Below are 18,391 nucleotides of genomic sequence, written 5' to 3' on the forward strand. Positions count from 1 at the left end.
CTTTCTGAGAAAGCGAGCGGAAGTGTGACCAGTGTTTATATTTCCATACTTCAGTTGTTATATGTAAATTACCCCAATAAAATGTGCATTTAATTAAAATCAATGCAATTCATTAGCCTGTATATTTAAAAAATTTGGAACAATGATGGGTTTGTTATTTCTTATCCTCTTTAAATTGATTTATTTTTTATTAAAGTACATTTATTTTCCTTTAAATTATCAAACAATATCTTCAGTTACTCAAAGACAGGAACAGAATTTGAAACTATCTCTGAATTCTTATTATCTTACTTATGTTATAAGGAATGCTCCAAAAAATTTGTATATTTTTCGTTCATCAGATAAAAAAAACACTCTGAAAATAAGGTTTACGCGATCTAGCTAAAAAAATGAACAAGTATATGTGTTTATGGGTTAATTAATATATTACCCACTGTATGTATTTAATACCTTTTTTATTATTGAAAATAAAATTTAAAAAATGAAGGAAAAAAAACAATTTTTTATAAGAAAACTTAGAAACGGGATATTTCTATCTTGATTTCATCTAGTTATGCAAACTACAACATTGAATTTAATCTAGAATAATCAGATAATTGCAGCTCAAAATTCCTAACTGATTTCAATCTTTGATTAGAGCTAGTCTATTTATCTTTCTCAGAAATAGTTTTAAAAAGTTCTTTCTGAAATATTTTCTTATATTTGTTATTATTACTAGATGTTTTTTTTATGTAAAAAAACAACCTGAAATTGCCATATTAAAATGACAAAAAATTTTAATTTATAATATTTCACGTTCTTACCAAGGGTATTATTTCTATAGTAAATATATTTACTCATCAATTTTTTACTAAATTATCTTATAATCTATGAGCTTGAAACATTTTTCATTAATTATTTCAGTTTATTAAAAGCTTTTGTGTGAAAGTGACTATAAAAAACTAATTGGAATTATTTTAAGTAAAATCCCAAATTCATAGAAATTATTAATTACTAACCAAATCAGTCTCTCAAAGTTCTTAATCATACTGATTGTTTCAATTTTATTCATTTTGTAAGTTTTAAAATTAATCGATACAAATATTTTGCTTATTCATTACATATTTACTTCAAATTTGTTTTAAAATTCTTTGCATGTTTTATTTTATTAAGTAAATTGCTTTTCATTGTAACAAAACATAAATTATTTGTATTTTTTATTATTAACCATTGATAACTTATTTTAAATCTGTACAAACATATTTATTGTTATATTTTCTTTATTTATATCAAAGAAATTAGTACATCTTAAGCAAAATGTTCTTAAACACTTATTAAATTATAGTTAACTGCACTGATAAGAAAAACTAGATTATTTTTGTAGTTTACTACAACCACTTTACTACAAATCTAGTTAACAATAACTACTTTTTTTAAAAATATATTGACTATAAACTACTTAGGAATTGTAATAAATACTTCAGTACTTTTAAGATATGAACTTTGCTGGAAACTTAATTTACACCTATGTTCAAAATGGTTTTGAATAAGAAATTGGCTTACATTAAGTATAAGGGAATAATTAAGAAATATTTATTCATGTTTACATGAGCCAGTTTGTTATTCGGAATATTTTATTATTATTATTATTAATATTTTTTTTTTTTTTTTTTTGAATTTGTTCATTTAGCCTTTAACTTTTTATGCCTTTTTCGACAGCAAATATTTAATTTAAGAATTATGAAATCATCAAATATTTGCAATTTCACTGTTTAATGCTTCTTTATTTCCTTTAAGGAATTAAATGCATCAAAAATACGCTCCCTTCCTTTAAAATGACATCAATGTTTCACGATTAATTATCTATTTTTCGTAATGGCTAATTTAAATATTAGTTACATGGGATTTTAAATACTTAATTTATATTAATGCACAGCTGCAGCCACAGATTTATTTTCATTTCATCCATAGACGAACCTATGAAGATTTGTACCCATTAAATTCGAAAAATTAGTTGCATTAGAACCCTGTTTTTTTTTTAAAAACTAACATAAAAGTAGTTGTCAGGAATTGCCATAAACTACTGTTTTTTTGTATCGCACCTCCCACTACACTACTTTTTTTTAAAAAAAGTAACACACTACATTACAAACTACGAAAAAAAAATAGTGGCTACAGTAGTTTCACTACTTTTAGTGCGCTACTTCTGATTACTGGTTAAGTGATTAAGAACCTAACATTTACATTCTTATATGTGTCTCTTAGTCTTGTGCAATCTTATGTCTTATCTCAGTGTTATGATAATGATAACTAATTTTACTCTTACTCCGCAGCTTACTGTTTGATTTATTGCTAATAATTAAAAAAATACTTATTGTTATATTTCCTTTATTTATATCAAACATATCAGTTTCGTCTTGAGCAAAATATTCTTAAACATTTATTAAAATATAATTATTAAATATGCAAATATCCAAATTTTGAAAGATTTCTGATAATTGTGAATCTATTTGACAAATATTTAGTTATCTAGGATTAAATTGATGAGTTCCATTTTTAGAATGTTTGGTTAAAATGGAATTTTTAGAATGGAACGATCGAAGTTTGTGTAGCCTTCCATATCATATTCAATTTCCTTCCTAAGCTTTATTTATGAATTAAATTTTTTATTTTTCAACAAATTTTAAATTCAATTCAAATAAGTATTCATATAAATATTCTATTTTTTTTAAAAAAATGCATTTTCTTTTCTTTGAAGTTACTGATAATGAAGAAAAAAAAAAACCTTTTAATTGGAAAATATTTTAACAGAAAATTTAAAGTTTATTTTACAACAATGTTAGGTGGGAAATTTGAATTATAGGTTCATATGCCTGTTTAACATGAAATGAAATTATATACATCTTTTATTGGTTTTTATTTTCATTAAAATGACTAAGAACTTGTGTCCTTTTAGATTCTTTTCATATACCTCTCAGCCATTCAGCTGGGATGTCGACTACTGCATCAACATCATCTGACCCTGAATTAGAAAATAAAGTGAAAAAGAGTATGAAAGTTATTTTTTTATAAATTAATTTATTTATACTATCAGTATAAAGTATCATTCATTGTTTTATTCAATGTTTTTGTCAACCTTAACAAAGTTATGCTTAATATCAATAACATTCATGTTTATACCACTACTGTGTAGACTTTATGGAATTGTGTGAAAAATTATGGTTTCTCTGAAACCATAATTTTTTTTCACCCACTGTATTAATGTTCTGTTTTTATGAAGGGGCTTCTAGGTGTAGAATGTCTCTCCAGCTGTTCTAAGAAATTTTATAATCCAAAAGTTTGAAAGATCATAATCTAAGCTTTTACCGATGAAGCTATTTGTTTTCTCATAAAAAAATTTTTATTAGCTGTAGTAGCAGAGGTAGAATATTAAATTTTTGTGTTTTATTAATCAGTTTTATTGGTTAGTGTGCACTTTTTCTTCATTTTCTCCTTGTTTAATTAAAAAACAGAAAGCCAAAATTGATTAGTAAGGAAAATTGTAAATAATTTTCAAATTTTTGACGAAAATTATAATTTTTTAAATTATTTATTTAGAAAAAGTTTAACTTTTCTCATAATAATATCTCCTATAAATATACCACTCATTTTGTGTGTTTTTCTTTGTCATTTGTCTCATTTTGTCATTAACTCATTTTGTCTTTTTTCTTCTTGGTTTTTCTTTAATCCTGATCTTTCAAAATATCTACAAGTAGGATTTTTATAGTCAAATAGATTATAGTTAGATTTTTTGCCATTAGTAAAATTTCTTTTCTAAAAAGGTTAATTACTGATAAATTAATTTTGGACTTCAATTTTAAACTTAGTTTTCTCTGCTATGCAAATTATGCTTACTTTGTTAGGAAATATGATGGACATAAATTAAGGAAATTATTATTGACTTTATATATAATTTCTTAATAATACTCAATATACTTAATAATATTCAATGTACTTAATAGTAATAAAATATAATTTCACTTTGATTAATTGGTGATTTTATGCAGCTTTTCCTTTTTTTTAAAAAAATAATTTCATATTTTTTATATTTAATTTCATATTTTTATATTATAATTTCATATTTTTATGGCTTAAATTACCTATGTTTCAAAAAAAAAAAAAAAAAAAGGAAAAGAATGCTAATTTTTCGTGTGTGCTGTATATTAAAATGTTATAGCTTCTGTATAAACTTGTTTAAATTATTTTATTACATTATAAAAAATTTCCATTGTTTTCTTTGTTCTCTTTGGCAAATGATGTTAATCTTTATTTTTTTTACTCTAATTTAAATTGCAACTAATTTAAATTAAATATAGTTATCAGGCAAGTTTTTCTCATATTGATCATTTGATTTAAATTTTTGACAATTTGAAATAATGGAATTAATTTTAACCAATATATATAGCTTTTTCTGCCAACATTTTGTTTTTATTTTTTAATGTATTTTCAATCCATTTGTACATCCATTTACTTATTTCACTCAATTTTTTTTCAACCAAAGTGTACCATTTGCATTGATTATTATTTGAAAGCTGTAAAAGAAGAAATTTTAATATATAATAAAAATTCTTGTTCAAACTTTAGATCACTATAAATTTCAAAATAAAAAATGATATTTATTAATATTTTTATCTTATCTGATACATATCTTTCTATTAAATATTTTGAAGAAATATTTATATTCTTCACGAATCAGTTGTCTTATTGAAAGAACAGCTTTAAATAAGTATTAAAATAGTTATTTTTAATTGTTTCACATCAATTAAATTTCGAAATATAGAATGTTATTACTTTTCTTAATTTCTTGCAAAACATAATTATTGTTTTTATTTATTTTCCTTCTAGTTAAAATTTTTATTTTATCTATATTTCTTCCTTATCCTGTCTTTTTGAAAGATATTTCCCAATAACAGGTTTAAATGAATATTAACATAGTATTTTTATTGTTTCAGTTAAGCTTTGAGATGTTACACCTTTCTTATTCCTTACAAAAACTATTAGTTATATTTTTTACCAAACTAATTTAAAAAAAATATTTCATTTAAGCAATTTCTGTGTCAGATTGAAAGAACTTTCCTATATAACAGCCATAAATAAGTAGTAAGATTATCTTTTTTAATTTTGTCAATTGAGTTTTGAATTTTTAATTGTTGTTACCTTTCTTACTTTAAAAAAAAATAATTGATTTAATTTATTTATTTTTACCAAGCTTATTGAAAAGTGAGATTTTATAACTTTATTTTACCTTTAAACATTGTTTTGTCCTGCATTTGCCTCTAATCTTTTTAAGTTTTGTAATTATTTGTACTAATTTTGAAATTATTCTTAAGTTGACAATTTAAACTTGATGAAAATTATTAAAATATTTCTACCATATGAAAAAGTTAAAATTTTGCACTCTTTCTCTCGATACGACTCTATGTTGTTCTTTTTTTCATATTTTTTTAGATATTTATTGAACGAAATGGATTATTTCTAAGTTGTTTATTAAAAGTATCAACTAGAGTTAAAAAAAAGAGAGATTTTTATAAAATAATGTAGTGCATGAAATGTCATTTGAGTTTTTTTAGATATTTTATAGATACATATTGCATAATAGGTATTTTGCAACAATAGTATATGAAAGATGAAACAACCATGCTTTTCCTTAGCATTTGAATTCTTTAAATGGCTTTTCATTTGTTAAATGTTTTTATTGTTATTTATTTTTATTATTTGACTTAATTTAAAAAATGAAATTTGTGTCCAAGTTATTTTTTACTTGTTATAATTGATCGTGCACATACTTACTGTGTGTTACAGTCCTGAATAACTTATATTTCACAGTTCTGCTTTAATTTATGCAATACAAATCTTTAATAAATTTTTTTTCTAGCCTCTGAAAAAATATCTGAAAATCTTCATATATTTGCAAATGAGCCATCTTTAGCATGCTACCGGCTGCAAGAACATGTACACAAATCTCTGCCACAATTAGTATTGAAAAGGGTATTTATTCTTTAGTATTTATTTTGTTCCCTGAAAATTTGTCTTGATAAAAATAGTTAAATAAAATGTGTGTTTATATATTACCGTATTTTTCGGCGGAAGAGCCGCGGCGCTATCGAAAAAAAAGTTGTTTTTTTCCTACATGCGGCGCTTCCGATGCAGCGGCGCTTCCAACGAAATTTTTTTTTTAGTAGCAAAAAAATTTGTCAAGGAAAGTTATTTAAGATGAAATAATTTTCGGAGAGAAGGACTATTAAAAAAAATTAATAACGAAGTCGACGAAATATTCGCCTGTATCGCGATCTGCTGCAGAACATCGCCAATTCTTAGCAAACTTTCGGCAGCAGCCTGTAAGAAAATAAATAAACGAAATAATAATTTTAAAAAAACATCGCATAAGGAGAAAATTTAAAAGGTATGCATCTTGTATCCGCCCCCAGCTTAAGGAAAAATCGCAAGCTAGAAATCTATTTAGCGCCTTGGCAATTGTAATTTGAGCGAACAGAAAAGGAAGAATATGACCCTAAATCCGACACTCACGGGACTGACGAAATGCCGAACTTCGGATCTCTTTCGGAAATTCCAATATGGCCCCCAAATATTACTATAATTCAATTCCACTGTTAATTTCAGAAAAACCAATAAATTTAGTCAAGTTTCAATCGTAGATTATGATGGTGTGGGGTGAATTTAAAACTGGCCCATCTTAAGAGAAATTTTACTAATCAAAATAATAATCTATATAATATAATCAAGAAGAAATAATCAGAATCCTATGAAAAGGAAATGATCGTTTCTTCTTTGGAGCGAGATCATAGTTCTCTTTTTTTCTTTTAGATAACATTTTGTTTCAACAAAAGACGCTTACCTCGCAAGAAGAAAAAAAAAGCTAACAGGGAACTACAAAAAAAAATTTTTTTTTTAACAATTAATGCTAAGAAACTAACAATGAATAACAACAAAAAACAAGCTAAAAACTAATAACGATAAAAAAAAAAAACAAGCAAGCAACAATTAACAAGAAAAAATAAAAAGCCGCAAAATAAAAAAAAATAATGAAACGAATAAAAAACCGCAAAAGGGATAGAATTCATTTTGTTGTCCACTTAGTAGTTTCAATGTCAACTGGGTGTGGCCATTTTATGGTAAAACTCGAAGAGGGACATTTGGGGGTAAAGCACAAGCACAGCTGTCAAGATTGATTGATCAGTTTTTTCCAACTTCCATTTCTTTATTTTGTTCATTGGAAATGCAAGTGTTTTTACTTCTCACTTTATTTTAAACTGCTTCAGAAACAGATGTTTCCTTTGACACAGATTTATTATTTTTTTTTTCAAGCTTCTTTTTTATTTTTAAAAGATAAAATAAAGTAAGTTACAGCTACTTCAACAGAATAAAATTCCAAATAAAAAGAATATAGCTGATTTTTTTTTGTCTTATCAATATAAATTTCTTAAAAAAAAAAGATTACATCAGATTAAGTGCCGAATTTTGGAATGCTGGATTAGGGGTCCCATACCCTTTTCTTGCTCCAATAGAAATGACACGTGGAGGAGGTGGGGTAATCCCCTCTGTTAAACATTTTCTTCTCTCTTTCTAAGTTGAGTTACATTGGGTTATTTCCATTGAAGGATAGGGCATTCTACCCATTAAAATTCCACCCTCAAAGATTGTGAAAGTGAAACTTATTTCCCCTTCGCTCATTCCTTCAGAATTTTTTGGGGGCCTGCTTAGTTATTTCTTATTCTTGTTATTATTAGTTATTTCGTTATTATTAGCTGTTTCGTTATTATGTATTAGTTTTTCCTCAAATTGTTAACGGTAATAAATTTTAAAATCTTTCTTTTAATAAATTTTTATTTTATTTTTCTTATTACATTGTTTTACGGATTTCTGTAATCAGTTTAGCCTTAATTCAGCTACTGAACATATAAATATTTTTTTTTGCTGTTCTTCTGTTTTTTTGGCGCGGTGCCAACTGGTAAGAACAACTTTATTTTATATAGTTTTGTTGTTTTCTTTTTTTTTGCTGAAAGAGAAAATTTTTTTTGTTGCTTTTTTTTTTGCTGAAAACGAAATTTTTTAATATAATTCAGAAATTAAAACTTTACTTTATGAAATGCATAAAAAAATTTAATTTTTTATTATACAGATATTCTAAATGGTAATTCAAAGGTCTCTTCTAAAAGGATGCTGATATACGCGGTTTAGCGCCATTGCGGCGCTTGCGCCGGAGCGGCGCTTACTATATCTTTTTTTTTTAAAATTTCATTTTTATCGAGGTGCGGCGCTTGCGACGAAGCGGCGCTATCGCCGAAAAATACGGTAAATAATTGATTTACTATCAACAAAATAATAAGTTGTTACATTTCAAAATTGGATATAATGCTAAAAAGGTTTATTCAGTTATATAAAATAACTTTTCAGTGTTAAGTTTTACATACTTAACTGAAGAAAAACTTTTTTAAATACTTTTTTACACTTGATAATGTGAAGCTTTTAGTCTATAGTTTGACCTGGTTTCAATTTCATACAGTTTTTATGCACATTTTAAGCCAGTGGACGGTACCACTACGTTATTTTTTTAGTTAATTACAACTACTTTATTACTGATATAATTAACTACAACTTCTTTATTTCAAATATAGTAAATTACAGCTATTTTTTTGCAGATGTAGTTAACTACAACTGTTTTTTTTTGTTTTTTTAATTAGTGACTACAAACTACTTTCAAAATGTAATGACTACTACACTTGTTTTAGGAGAAAAACTTAGCTGGAGAACTTTATTTACGCCCATGTTCAAAATGGTTTTGAATTTTAAAAAAGTAGCTCATTTAAAAATAAATAATTATTAAGGAATATTTTTTTTATGTTTACCTGAGCCTGTTTCTTATTCTAAACCATTTTTTACGAATTTGGTCTTTTAATCTTCAATTTTTATGCCTTTCTTAATGGGTAATATTTTATTTAAGAAATGCTATCAAATATTTGTGATTTTTCTAAGTGTTTAATGCTATTTTATTTTATCCAAGAAATAAGGCACATCGAAAATTACAGAGCAAAATATGTTCCCTCCCACTGTAATAACATAATATTTTATGAGTGTAGTTTCACATTTAAAAGTGTCTCCAAAATTATAAATTACCTATTATTTGTAATGGCTAGTTTAAATGTTAGTTATAAAAGTAGGTAATTCTTATTAATGCCAGGCCACTGGGACATTTTAATTTCATCCATTGTCTGACTTGCGGATAAATTTGTACCAATAAGATTTTTTAAAAAATTGGTTCCGTTTGAACCTTGTTTCTTTATAAAACTAATGTTTAAAGTAGTTACCAAAAAATAGCCACAAATTAATGTTTTTTTACACTAAAATATTTTTTTCTTTTTTATAAGTGCAGCAGTTTTCCTACTTGTTGCACACTACTTCCAACCACTATTTTAAGCTTAATATTTTGCAAAAATATTTTTCCAATTACAATTTAAAAATCAAGTCTCTCTCTTACTTCAATTAGATATCTTGATTTATTTTCACCTCTGGAAGTTAATTTTTTTTTAAAATGAAGGTTGAGTTTATTACGCTGAAATGTGTAAGTTCTTTTTACTTTTAGTTTGGTGCAGTTTTGTTGAGCACTTTTTGATTTAAATTTCAACTCAATCAGTCATAATATATGGCCACTGAATCTACAGTTCACAATCCCCTTGAGAGCTTGATTGGGGTAAAAAATCTAAAGTTTTTTCTATTGATTTTAAAGTTGCCTTATACGATAATTAGCTAATGTTCAAAACTTTATAAACATTCATTAATATATTGAGGGAATGTCCTTGTTGCAAAGTTCTATTTTTGATTTTTACCTATAATTCCTTACTTTATTGGATAAAAAAGAACAATATTTTTAAAAATTGATTGTTTTTAAAATTGATTGTTTTTATCTACTGATATTATACACTTTTATGTTAAGAACATGTTAATCACGCACTTGCCTTCTGAAACTTCAAGGCTCTTAAAGGTTTGAATCATATGGCTAGAAACTTTACTACAGCACCTGATTAAATTTCACAATTTTTTGAAATTTCTTTTACAAAGAAATGTGTCCTGTCAAAATAATAATGTAAGCCACCCAAAACTTGTTTTTGGCAAATTTTTCATTATAATCATAAATATCTCCTTTCAGTAAAATTCGTGGAATGAGATAACTTAAAACTATTATTTTTAACAAAAAGCAAAAATGAAATGTAGGAGACAACATTGTCCCCTCCTGAGAATATTAAACTGTGTGTCCACTGTGTTAGCCAGAGTTACTAAATCTATTCATATGTTTTTCACTGTTAAAAGTTAATGTAAAGTACTTTTTTTTCTTGTTCCACCCTACCATCAATAAGTAGTATTTTCATTCACGGCACAAATATATTGAGCTCTGATGGGTTAGTGGTTAATATACTGAACTTTAGTTTGATTCTGAGCGGCAACTTAAAGCTCACGCAGCTCAGATTCAGCACCAGCTTGTGTGGGAAGTAAAGGCAGCTTGTGCGCAATGCTGACCACTTTGCTTATTTCAGTCATGCCGTTATTCATGAAATTGTGGAACTTTAGCTTTCATTAACCTCCTGGTCCTCAATGGCTGCTGAATTTTTTTTACACAGAAATATTCATATTTTAACATAAATGTTAACATGCTATAATTAATAAAATGAATGATTCTATTCTATTTAAAAATTTACTCAGAGAAAATTCTATGTTACACTTTGATATCTAAATCTTTAATTTTATGATTATCATACAATAACTTTAAAAGTATGTTAAGATTAATAAAATGTAACTTCATTTCACTATTGATAAAATAATATGCTAAAAGAAATACACGTAAATTACATGAAATTAAAAAGTCAATTTCTTCTTTTAAATGTGAAGATTTATGCCCCTTTATTTTTTCTTGATGTTATACTAGTGTTTATTGCAGTGGATGTTAGAACTGGTCTCAAATAATGGTAGATTTCTGTATTCGTGTGTCTCTATCTTATTGCTTAGTTGCTTGGTTTGACTGCTGGGTTCTTGTTGTTTATCAGAGGATTATAGTCAAGATTTTCATTTTACACTTTATATAATAAGCTACCCAAAAACTGAGAAAAACACCTGCTTTAATATAGATGACTGAATGCTAAATGTCAATTTTGTTAATTAAAAATCGGGGACAAAATGTTTAGCATAAATATTCATAAAATGTCTAAATGGTACAATGAAAGTAATAGCTCTATGATGCATTTATTGATTAAAACTTTCATAAATCTTAAATGAATAAGCTATCAATTAAGAAAAAAAATTATATACTTTATTTCTTTAAGTTTATTCAAGATTTAGATAAAAGTCTATAGTTTAAAAAGTTCTGCTCGAGCTTAGTAGTGAACTAAAAAAGCCAGAAATTTTTTTTACTTTATATTCATCTGGTAAAGCATTTTTTTCTTTTAAAATTCTGCCTTTATTTAGAGCTCGTGATATATATATTTTTTTAATTTTGATTTTAGTATTTGGTCTTGTGATTGTAAATCATTAAATGAATAAAACTATGTCATTTATAGATTGAAGTGACTCAACTACATAGAGAACTTCAAGGAAAATGCTATGATTTGGAATATGCAATTAAGTAAGTGGAATATTTCATTTTTATGAGTAATACTGTGCTCAAATTTGTTTTAGCAACATTTTGAGACCGCAGTATTTACGCATGTAATGATTATTGAAAATGATCACTTGGATATTTGAGATTGAATTATAATTTTATGCAGCTAATTTATTTTTAAAAAAAATATTAATTTTGAGCATGCAATTCTTTGTTGCAATTTTAAGATAATTTTTAAAAAAAATTTTGAGTTAAATTTCATTATGCCGGCAATATTTTGTTAATTGTGTAAAATTCAAATTACTTTATAACTATTTTTCATTTTAGAAATGCGAATGTAAAGCCTGCCTATACAGTAGGCTTCCAATTATCAGGCTCGTGACTATCCAGTTTAGTGACCATCCAAACCATATCGTCAAAATTAGGAAATTTTGCTACTGGTCAGCAGTTAGTCGTAGCATTTCTAACAGTGGCCACTTTTTTTTTAACATTGAAAGTTTTAAATGATTTAAAAACTATATATCATAATAAAAGGGATTTCTTTTGAAGCTTTTTACAAACAATAGTTGTTGTTGTTGTTCATTTACGTCGCACTAGAGCTGCACAATGGGCTATCGGCGACGGTCTGGGAAACATCCCTGAGGATGATCCGAAGACATGCCATCACAATTTTGATCCTCTGCGGAGGGGATGGCTACCCCGCTTCGGTAGCCCGACGACCTGCACGCGAAGTCGAGCACTTAACAGTAGAACAGTTTAACGAGGACCAATACTGCACACCCTTGGTCCCTACGCAGGCTGATCCAAGCGGTCACCCACCCGCACACTGACCGCAGCCAGTGATGCTTGACTTCAGTGATCTGCTGGGAACCGTGTCTTAACGATCAGTCCACTGCGGGACACAAACAAACAATAGTAAACACTAGGTTTTTTTCTAAAATGAACAAGAGTTTTAATTAACAAGTGGGAAATAAAATAGTTTTTTGAATATTATAAAATATTAATATTAATTCCATACTTGTTAAAAATAATTTTAAAAAAACGCACATGAGGTTTGTTAAAGAAACTAAAGACTTCAGGCTTTTTTATTCACCATTTGTTATGTTTAGTTACCTTTGGCTAAATCCGTGGTCTGCACATTTTAACTCTTCCTAGTTATAATTTTTTATTTTTGCGAAGTTTAATTATTAACTTTGTGAGTATCTTTGTATTAATAAATTTTTGTTTGTATTATCCTAAAATATGGGACGTGTATTTTAATCATATTAGAGAGGGGAGAGAAAGTGGAACTTCTCCTATTTTGCTATCTGACCTACCCTTTATTCAACCTAACTAGACTTGACAATCAAGAGCCTACTGTGCTTTAATTTTTGTAAATAACTTCTTCAATCTTGGAATTTGTTATAATAATTAATTTATTTGTTATAACATATACAGGGTGCATAGTGTTTTTAAAAAGTGCTTAAATGTGCTTATTTTTTATTTTCATTTTTTAAAAGCCCTTAAAGATGCTTTTTTCATTGGGTGTTTTTAAAAAGTGCTTAGTTTTGCCTTTTTGACAGTGAGATTTTTCCATTACTATAATGATTTTCGCTTCGAATTATGCAAAAAGACACAGTTCACATTGTTCTATTCAACGTTTTCACAATTAATTCAACCCCAATCTATTTCAGCGCATTGTCAGTCCGTAGCGTATCAAAACGCCATTTGTTTCACGTGATTCAAAATTTCGTGATTTTTGACAATTGTCAAAAACAAAGGCAAAAAAAAAATTTTTTTTTTTGACATGACAGTTAAAACAAGATAGAACCGTCAATTGTCAAAAACTTTCCAACCCAGCCTAATTATGATATTTTTTTAAAGTGCTTCAATATACAGGGGTCTGTCCACGTTGAATTTACTACCGTTTAGCGGTACCTTCACAAATTAAATTTTAGGAAAAACGGTAGTTTCACAAATATAACTTTAGGAAAAACGGTAGTTTCACAAAGTACTTTTTCTTAAAAATTTATTTTTGTATCCTTAAAAAACGATAAATCTATATTTTTACTATGTTTTTGTGTTGATTTTTTAACATCATTTTTAATTTTTCACATATTATGTCTAAATTTTTCACATATTATGTCTAAATTTTCACAAAATAGGTACCTCTCAGAAAAACCTAGACAGACCCCTGATATATTTTTTGAGGTCTTGAAAAATGCTTAAAAGGTGTTTATTTTTTGTTGAATAATTTGGCTACGCACCCTGATATGTCTTTGTCACTATAATAGTTATTCATTGAGCCGTGCTCGCTCAGGGGAATAAGGAGGTGAACCGGGTTCGAATCCCAGCAATGGTTGGTCAATATGAATTCCGTACCAGGCTCACACCGACCACAGTGCTGAATCCTTAGATCGTAAAATATCCTTAGTGGTAGATGCATCATAGGTTAGAGTCCCCTTGTCATCAGGCTAAACGTGGGTGGTTTCTGTGGTTTACCTTTCCATGTAACACAAATGCAAGTTAGTTTCATCAAAAAGTCCTTCACAAAGATAAATTTCTCCCAATGTTTGTTCTAAGAGTTCTCTTGTTTTCTGGATTGGGTTCAAAGTTACATGGCTATGGAGTTGAACAGTAGTAGGCTTAAACCCAAAATTGGGTGGTAGGCTGTTAGAAGACGGTTAGATAAATAGTTATTCATGAGATATATTTTCTTTTCAGTGCTGTTAAAGAGATGCAAAAGAGTAGTGAGCATTTCAAAAACATCACTCAACTATTATATCAAGCTATCATTTCCAAGCAGCGCTTAAATGCAGAAGAATCTAAAAAATCTGACAAGAAAAAAACTAGTATGTATCAAAGATTTTCGGGATCTTTTGACTTACCTGCCTCATTATTGCCAGCTGTAGCGTCTGGTCTGAGTTCCTCAACATCCGTAAGTGCAGATCTTAAATCCACCCCATCTCAGCCAATCAGGCCATTATCTGCCACACCATCTCCTAGACGCTCCCGCGCTTCGTCTGTATCTTCTGTGCCAGCCAGAGCTTCTCTTGCAAGGCAGCAATCAGCCTCTTGCTCTCCATCAAGGATGAATTAATGTAAAATTTCATTTAATATTCATTGATTCTACTAAAGCAGTGTTTCCCAAAGTGTGGTACGCGTACCCCTAGGGGTACGGGAACAGTTTAGTGGGGGTACGCGTTCTTATGCAAAATATCATGCAACAAAGGAAAATTTCAAATTTTTTTTATTTAAGAACAAAGTTGGCCATGAAAATTTACGATTACTTATTTTTCTATTGTCTATTTTTTGCAGAGTTAACAGTTAATAATTAGTGGTGTCAACAGCCAGTTGTGATTTTTAACTTTTGTGCAATTTTTCATAGTAAAAAATACATTCACTTTTGTATTAGTGGTACACAGCGTCACGAAAAATTTAGAAAGGGTACACAAAAGTCATAAGTTTGGGAAACACTGTACTAAAGCATTAATTGTGATGTATTGTCTAAACTTTATTCAGTTATATACCCATAATCTGTAACGTTTGTTTTTTAGCTTCCATGTTTTATAATGTTTTATTTTCCATTTATAAAATATTTGAGTTTGATTTCAAATCAAAACTTTTCATTCTAGGACAATTCCTCCAATTAGGAGTATCATATTTGCAGACTTTATATGCATATAACTCAGATGGAAAAAAAATCATGCTCTCCTAATAGCTTTTGTTAAGTTAACTCTTGATGTCATTGTCATGTGATTTTACTTCATAATGTCACAATACTCCAATTTTTTGTTACTTCCATAAGTTAAAATTTTTTAAAATAAGAAATTAGATATTATGAATGTATGTTTGAATATGCTACGTCCATAACAGCCAATTTTTTTCTTTACATTTTAAATATCTAATTAACACTGGAGTAAGTGTAAATGGCATCAAGGATTATTTTAATAAAAATATTAGAACTTCTCGATTTTTTTTAAAACTGAGTTGCATGCATTTAAAGTTTGAAAATACAACATTCATAAATAGGGAAATTGCCCTCGACTGAGAAGTAATTGAGGACTGAAAATAGAAAACAAATGGAAAAAGAGATCAGATGGGAAAAAAATGAAGGAAAAACTGAATACTGGAAGTGGAAATCTTAGTAACAGTAATTCAAAAAAGAATTGAAAGATCTTGTTATTTCTATGTGCCATATAAGGAGATGTGGAGAGCCTTGAAAGTACCAAGGATAATATCCACGGTACATGTGTATTCATTGCAGAACTTAATTTTGTTATTGATAGTAAGTAACTAAAATATTTATAATTTTCAAAATTATTTTAAAAAATAAATATTTATAAAGAATTATAACTAAATGACTTAAAGCTAAAAACAGACATTTTAAAGTGTTGACTAGGAGCAAAAAATGAGTGAAATGTAAAAACAAAGCTGTAAATACCAAAAGTCAGAATTTTTCGGTGCTCTCCTGAACACTATCATTTTTTTTTTTTTTTTTTTTTTTGCATTTAGCTTTTAATAATTTTAGTCCTCAATTATTTGGACCCCTTATTTATGTAATAAATAAAATCATGATTCCTTGTATCCAATGTTCAAAAATTTAAACTAGGTTTCAAACTTTGTATACAATATATGTAGAAAATATGCTGATTTCTTTGAATTTCATTTTGATCCTCTTTTTAGTAATATGTATTTCTAAACTTATTCATTAATTAAAATTATTAACCCCTTATGAATTATAATTTAAAATTTCTAAATTCATAGAACGCCATGTGTTTTTTTTTATCTGTATTCTTGTTTTAAATTTCCATTATGTTTACTTAATTTTGTTTTAATATGGGTGGCATATTTATTTTTTTAGCTATTTTGTTGCATTGATATAGATTTTATCCTCTTTTTTATTTCATTTTGTTTTTCATTTATTGTTTGAATTATTGTATGTGATTGTATGCATTCATTTGAAAATTTGTAAAGGAGTTTCATTTATTATTATTTTACTGTACATTTACCTAAGTCAAAATACATTAAAGTTTTTCACTATAATTAGTAACAGATTGTTTCTGATGTGATTTTTTTTATTTTAATAATAATATTACTATTATTTAGTACTGTGTATTATGTTGCAGAGTATTTTATTTTAGCTTATTATTAATTTTTAAAAAAATAATAAGTAGACAGTTCAATTAAAAAATAATAAATTTTTGTATAAGGAAAAGTGCAACGATGTGTCACAATTAAAACTAATCAGTTTTCTTTAATTTAGTAGTTTTACCACTTACTAGAGGTTATATTATTTATATTAATAAAATAGAGATTAAAAAAGATACATTGTCTAGTTAATCCAATTAAAATAAAGAAAAGTAGCACTATTAGTATTACTTTATTTTTATTATTCTTAAATAATTATGAGTAAGAAAGGGTAAAAGTCAAAAGATTATTGTTCAATGTAGTAACTTTATTAAAAAAATGAAATGTCATTAAAATTGTATAACATAATTTTTATTTGGGAACATGATATACATATTTAGAAGTGAGTATAAGCAATTTAATTGAAAATCATAAAATATCACAATAAAATGTTTCAGAATGTAATAATTTGAAAGCTTGAGATGAATAACTATTCTATATTAAACTTTAAAAGTTAAAATATATGTTAGAAGAATTAATATTGAATCAGAATCAGTATTGTCAGTAATTTGAGAGAGATTAGAAAAATATTACTTTAATATCTTACTTGAAGAGTGTTTTCTCCACTTAATCATACTCTGTTTTTAACACTTTGAAAATTATTTTTCACGTTTAATGAATTCTCTCTTAACTCCAAAGACATTATATTACCAAAACTTTACAATTGTTTTATTCTGATTCTTTTCATATCAGTAACATCAAATATCATATATCATATCTTCAATTCTAAACATACAATATAGATATTAGTCTGTTGGGAAAAAAGACAAGCAAAGACAGATGTAAAAATTTTGAGTAGTTGAATGAAAATTTTAAACATTACAAGGTGCAGTAATTAAATTGCAAGTCTGTACATGCAGTTTACAGATTTAAATATTTGTGTAAAGTTATAGAATGCTTGAATGTTGTAGATAAACAAATTAAGTATGCGAATGAAAAAAGCTTCGTTGATTGGGGGGATTGTCTTTGTTATCACAGGTAAAATGCAAATACTTTATTAGCTATTGTTACGGATGTGCTATTGGAGCCGAGTATCAATTCTAGTTTTGTGATTTACTTTAATTTTGAAAAAATAGTAATCAAAACTTTTGAATTACAATTTGTAGTCTTAAAACTTAATATACTTTGTTGTCACATCTGTAACAACTAAATGTTGCTTTAAGAGGAACAACACAGTAAAAATTTCAAAAGAAAAAATTATTGAATTTTTTCACAGTTTAACCTTTTAAGATGATTTTACCAAAATATTAAAATGATTTTCATAAAAATAAAAAGTTACAGCATAATAGGTTGAGAGTGGTGCTCGATAACATGTTGTGAAATGCAAAAACAAATGAACTCAGTTGATGTATTGATTTGCTAACTCTTGTCAAAGCATTTTGGTAAGATGCAACTATTTTAACTATTGTATTGAAAAAAATTGTTTAAGTTATGTAAGAAAAAGAATTTAAGGTATTTTCAATATAAATAGTTGAAATTGCAACTTATTTAACTGTAATAATTTTTAATGAAATTTGCAATGGGTTATTGACAGTTTTAGAACAATTCGAAATAAATATAGGCCCAGCAGCCAAGGAATATGTTCAAAAGGAAGAT

General features: G+C 27.0%; 1 protein-coding gene across 1 annotated transcript; it reads left to right on the forward strand.

The window, feature by feature from the left end:
- The first annotated feature begins 8 nt into the window (after positions 1-8).
- Positions 9-16,660, forward strand: LOC107449718 (BLOC-1-related complex subunit 8 homolog). Its single transcript, XM_043050443.3, has 6 exons — positions 9-149; positions 2,936-3,028; positions 5,894-6,006; positions 11,586-11,650; positions 14,330-14,706; positions 15,241-16,660. The coding sequence occupies exons 1-5, from the start codon at positions 143-145 to the stop codon at positions 14,703-14,705; spliced, it is 654 nt and encodes a 217-aa protein (XP_042906377.2). The 5' UTR covers positions 9-142; the 3' UTR covers position 14,706; positions 15,241-16,660.
- The last annotated feature ends 1,731 nt before the right edge of the window (positions 16,661-18,391 follow it).

Source organism: Parasteatoda tepidariorum, chromosome 5 (genome assembly GCF_982258835.1).
Source record: "Parasteatoda tepidariorum strain Cologne lab strain chromosome 5, Ptep-v5.0, whole genome shotgun sequence".
NCBI classification, from domain to species: domain Eukaryota; kingdom Metazoa; phylum Arthropoda; class Arachnida; order Araneae; family Theridiidae; genus Parasteatoda; species Parasteatoda tepidariorum.

Bases quoted from the DNA above. Each gene is read 5' to 3' on its own strand.
- LOC107449718 (XM_043050443.3), top strand. The intron at 6,007-11,585 runs GTATTTATTCTT...TGTCATTTATAG, and splicing joins CACAATTAGTATTGAAAAGG to ATTGAAGTGACTCAACTACA. The intron at 11,651-14,329 runs GTAAGTGGAATA...TTTTCTTTTCAG, and splicing joins GATTTGGAATATGCAATTAA to TGCTGTTAAAGAGATGCAAA.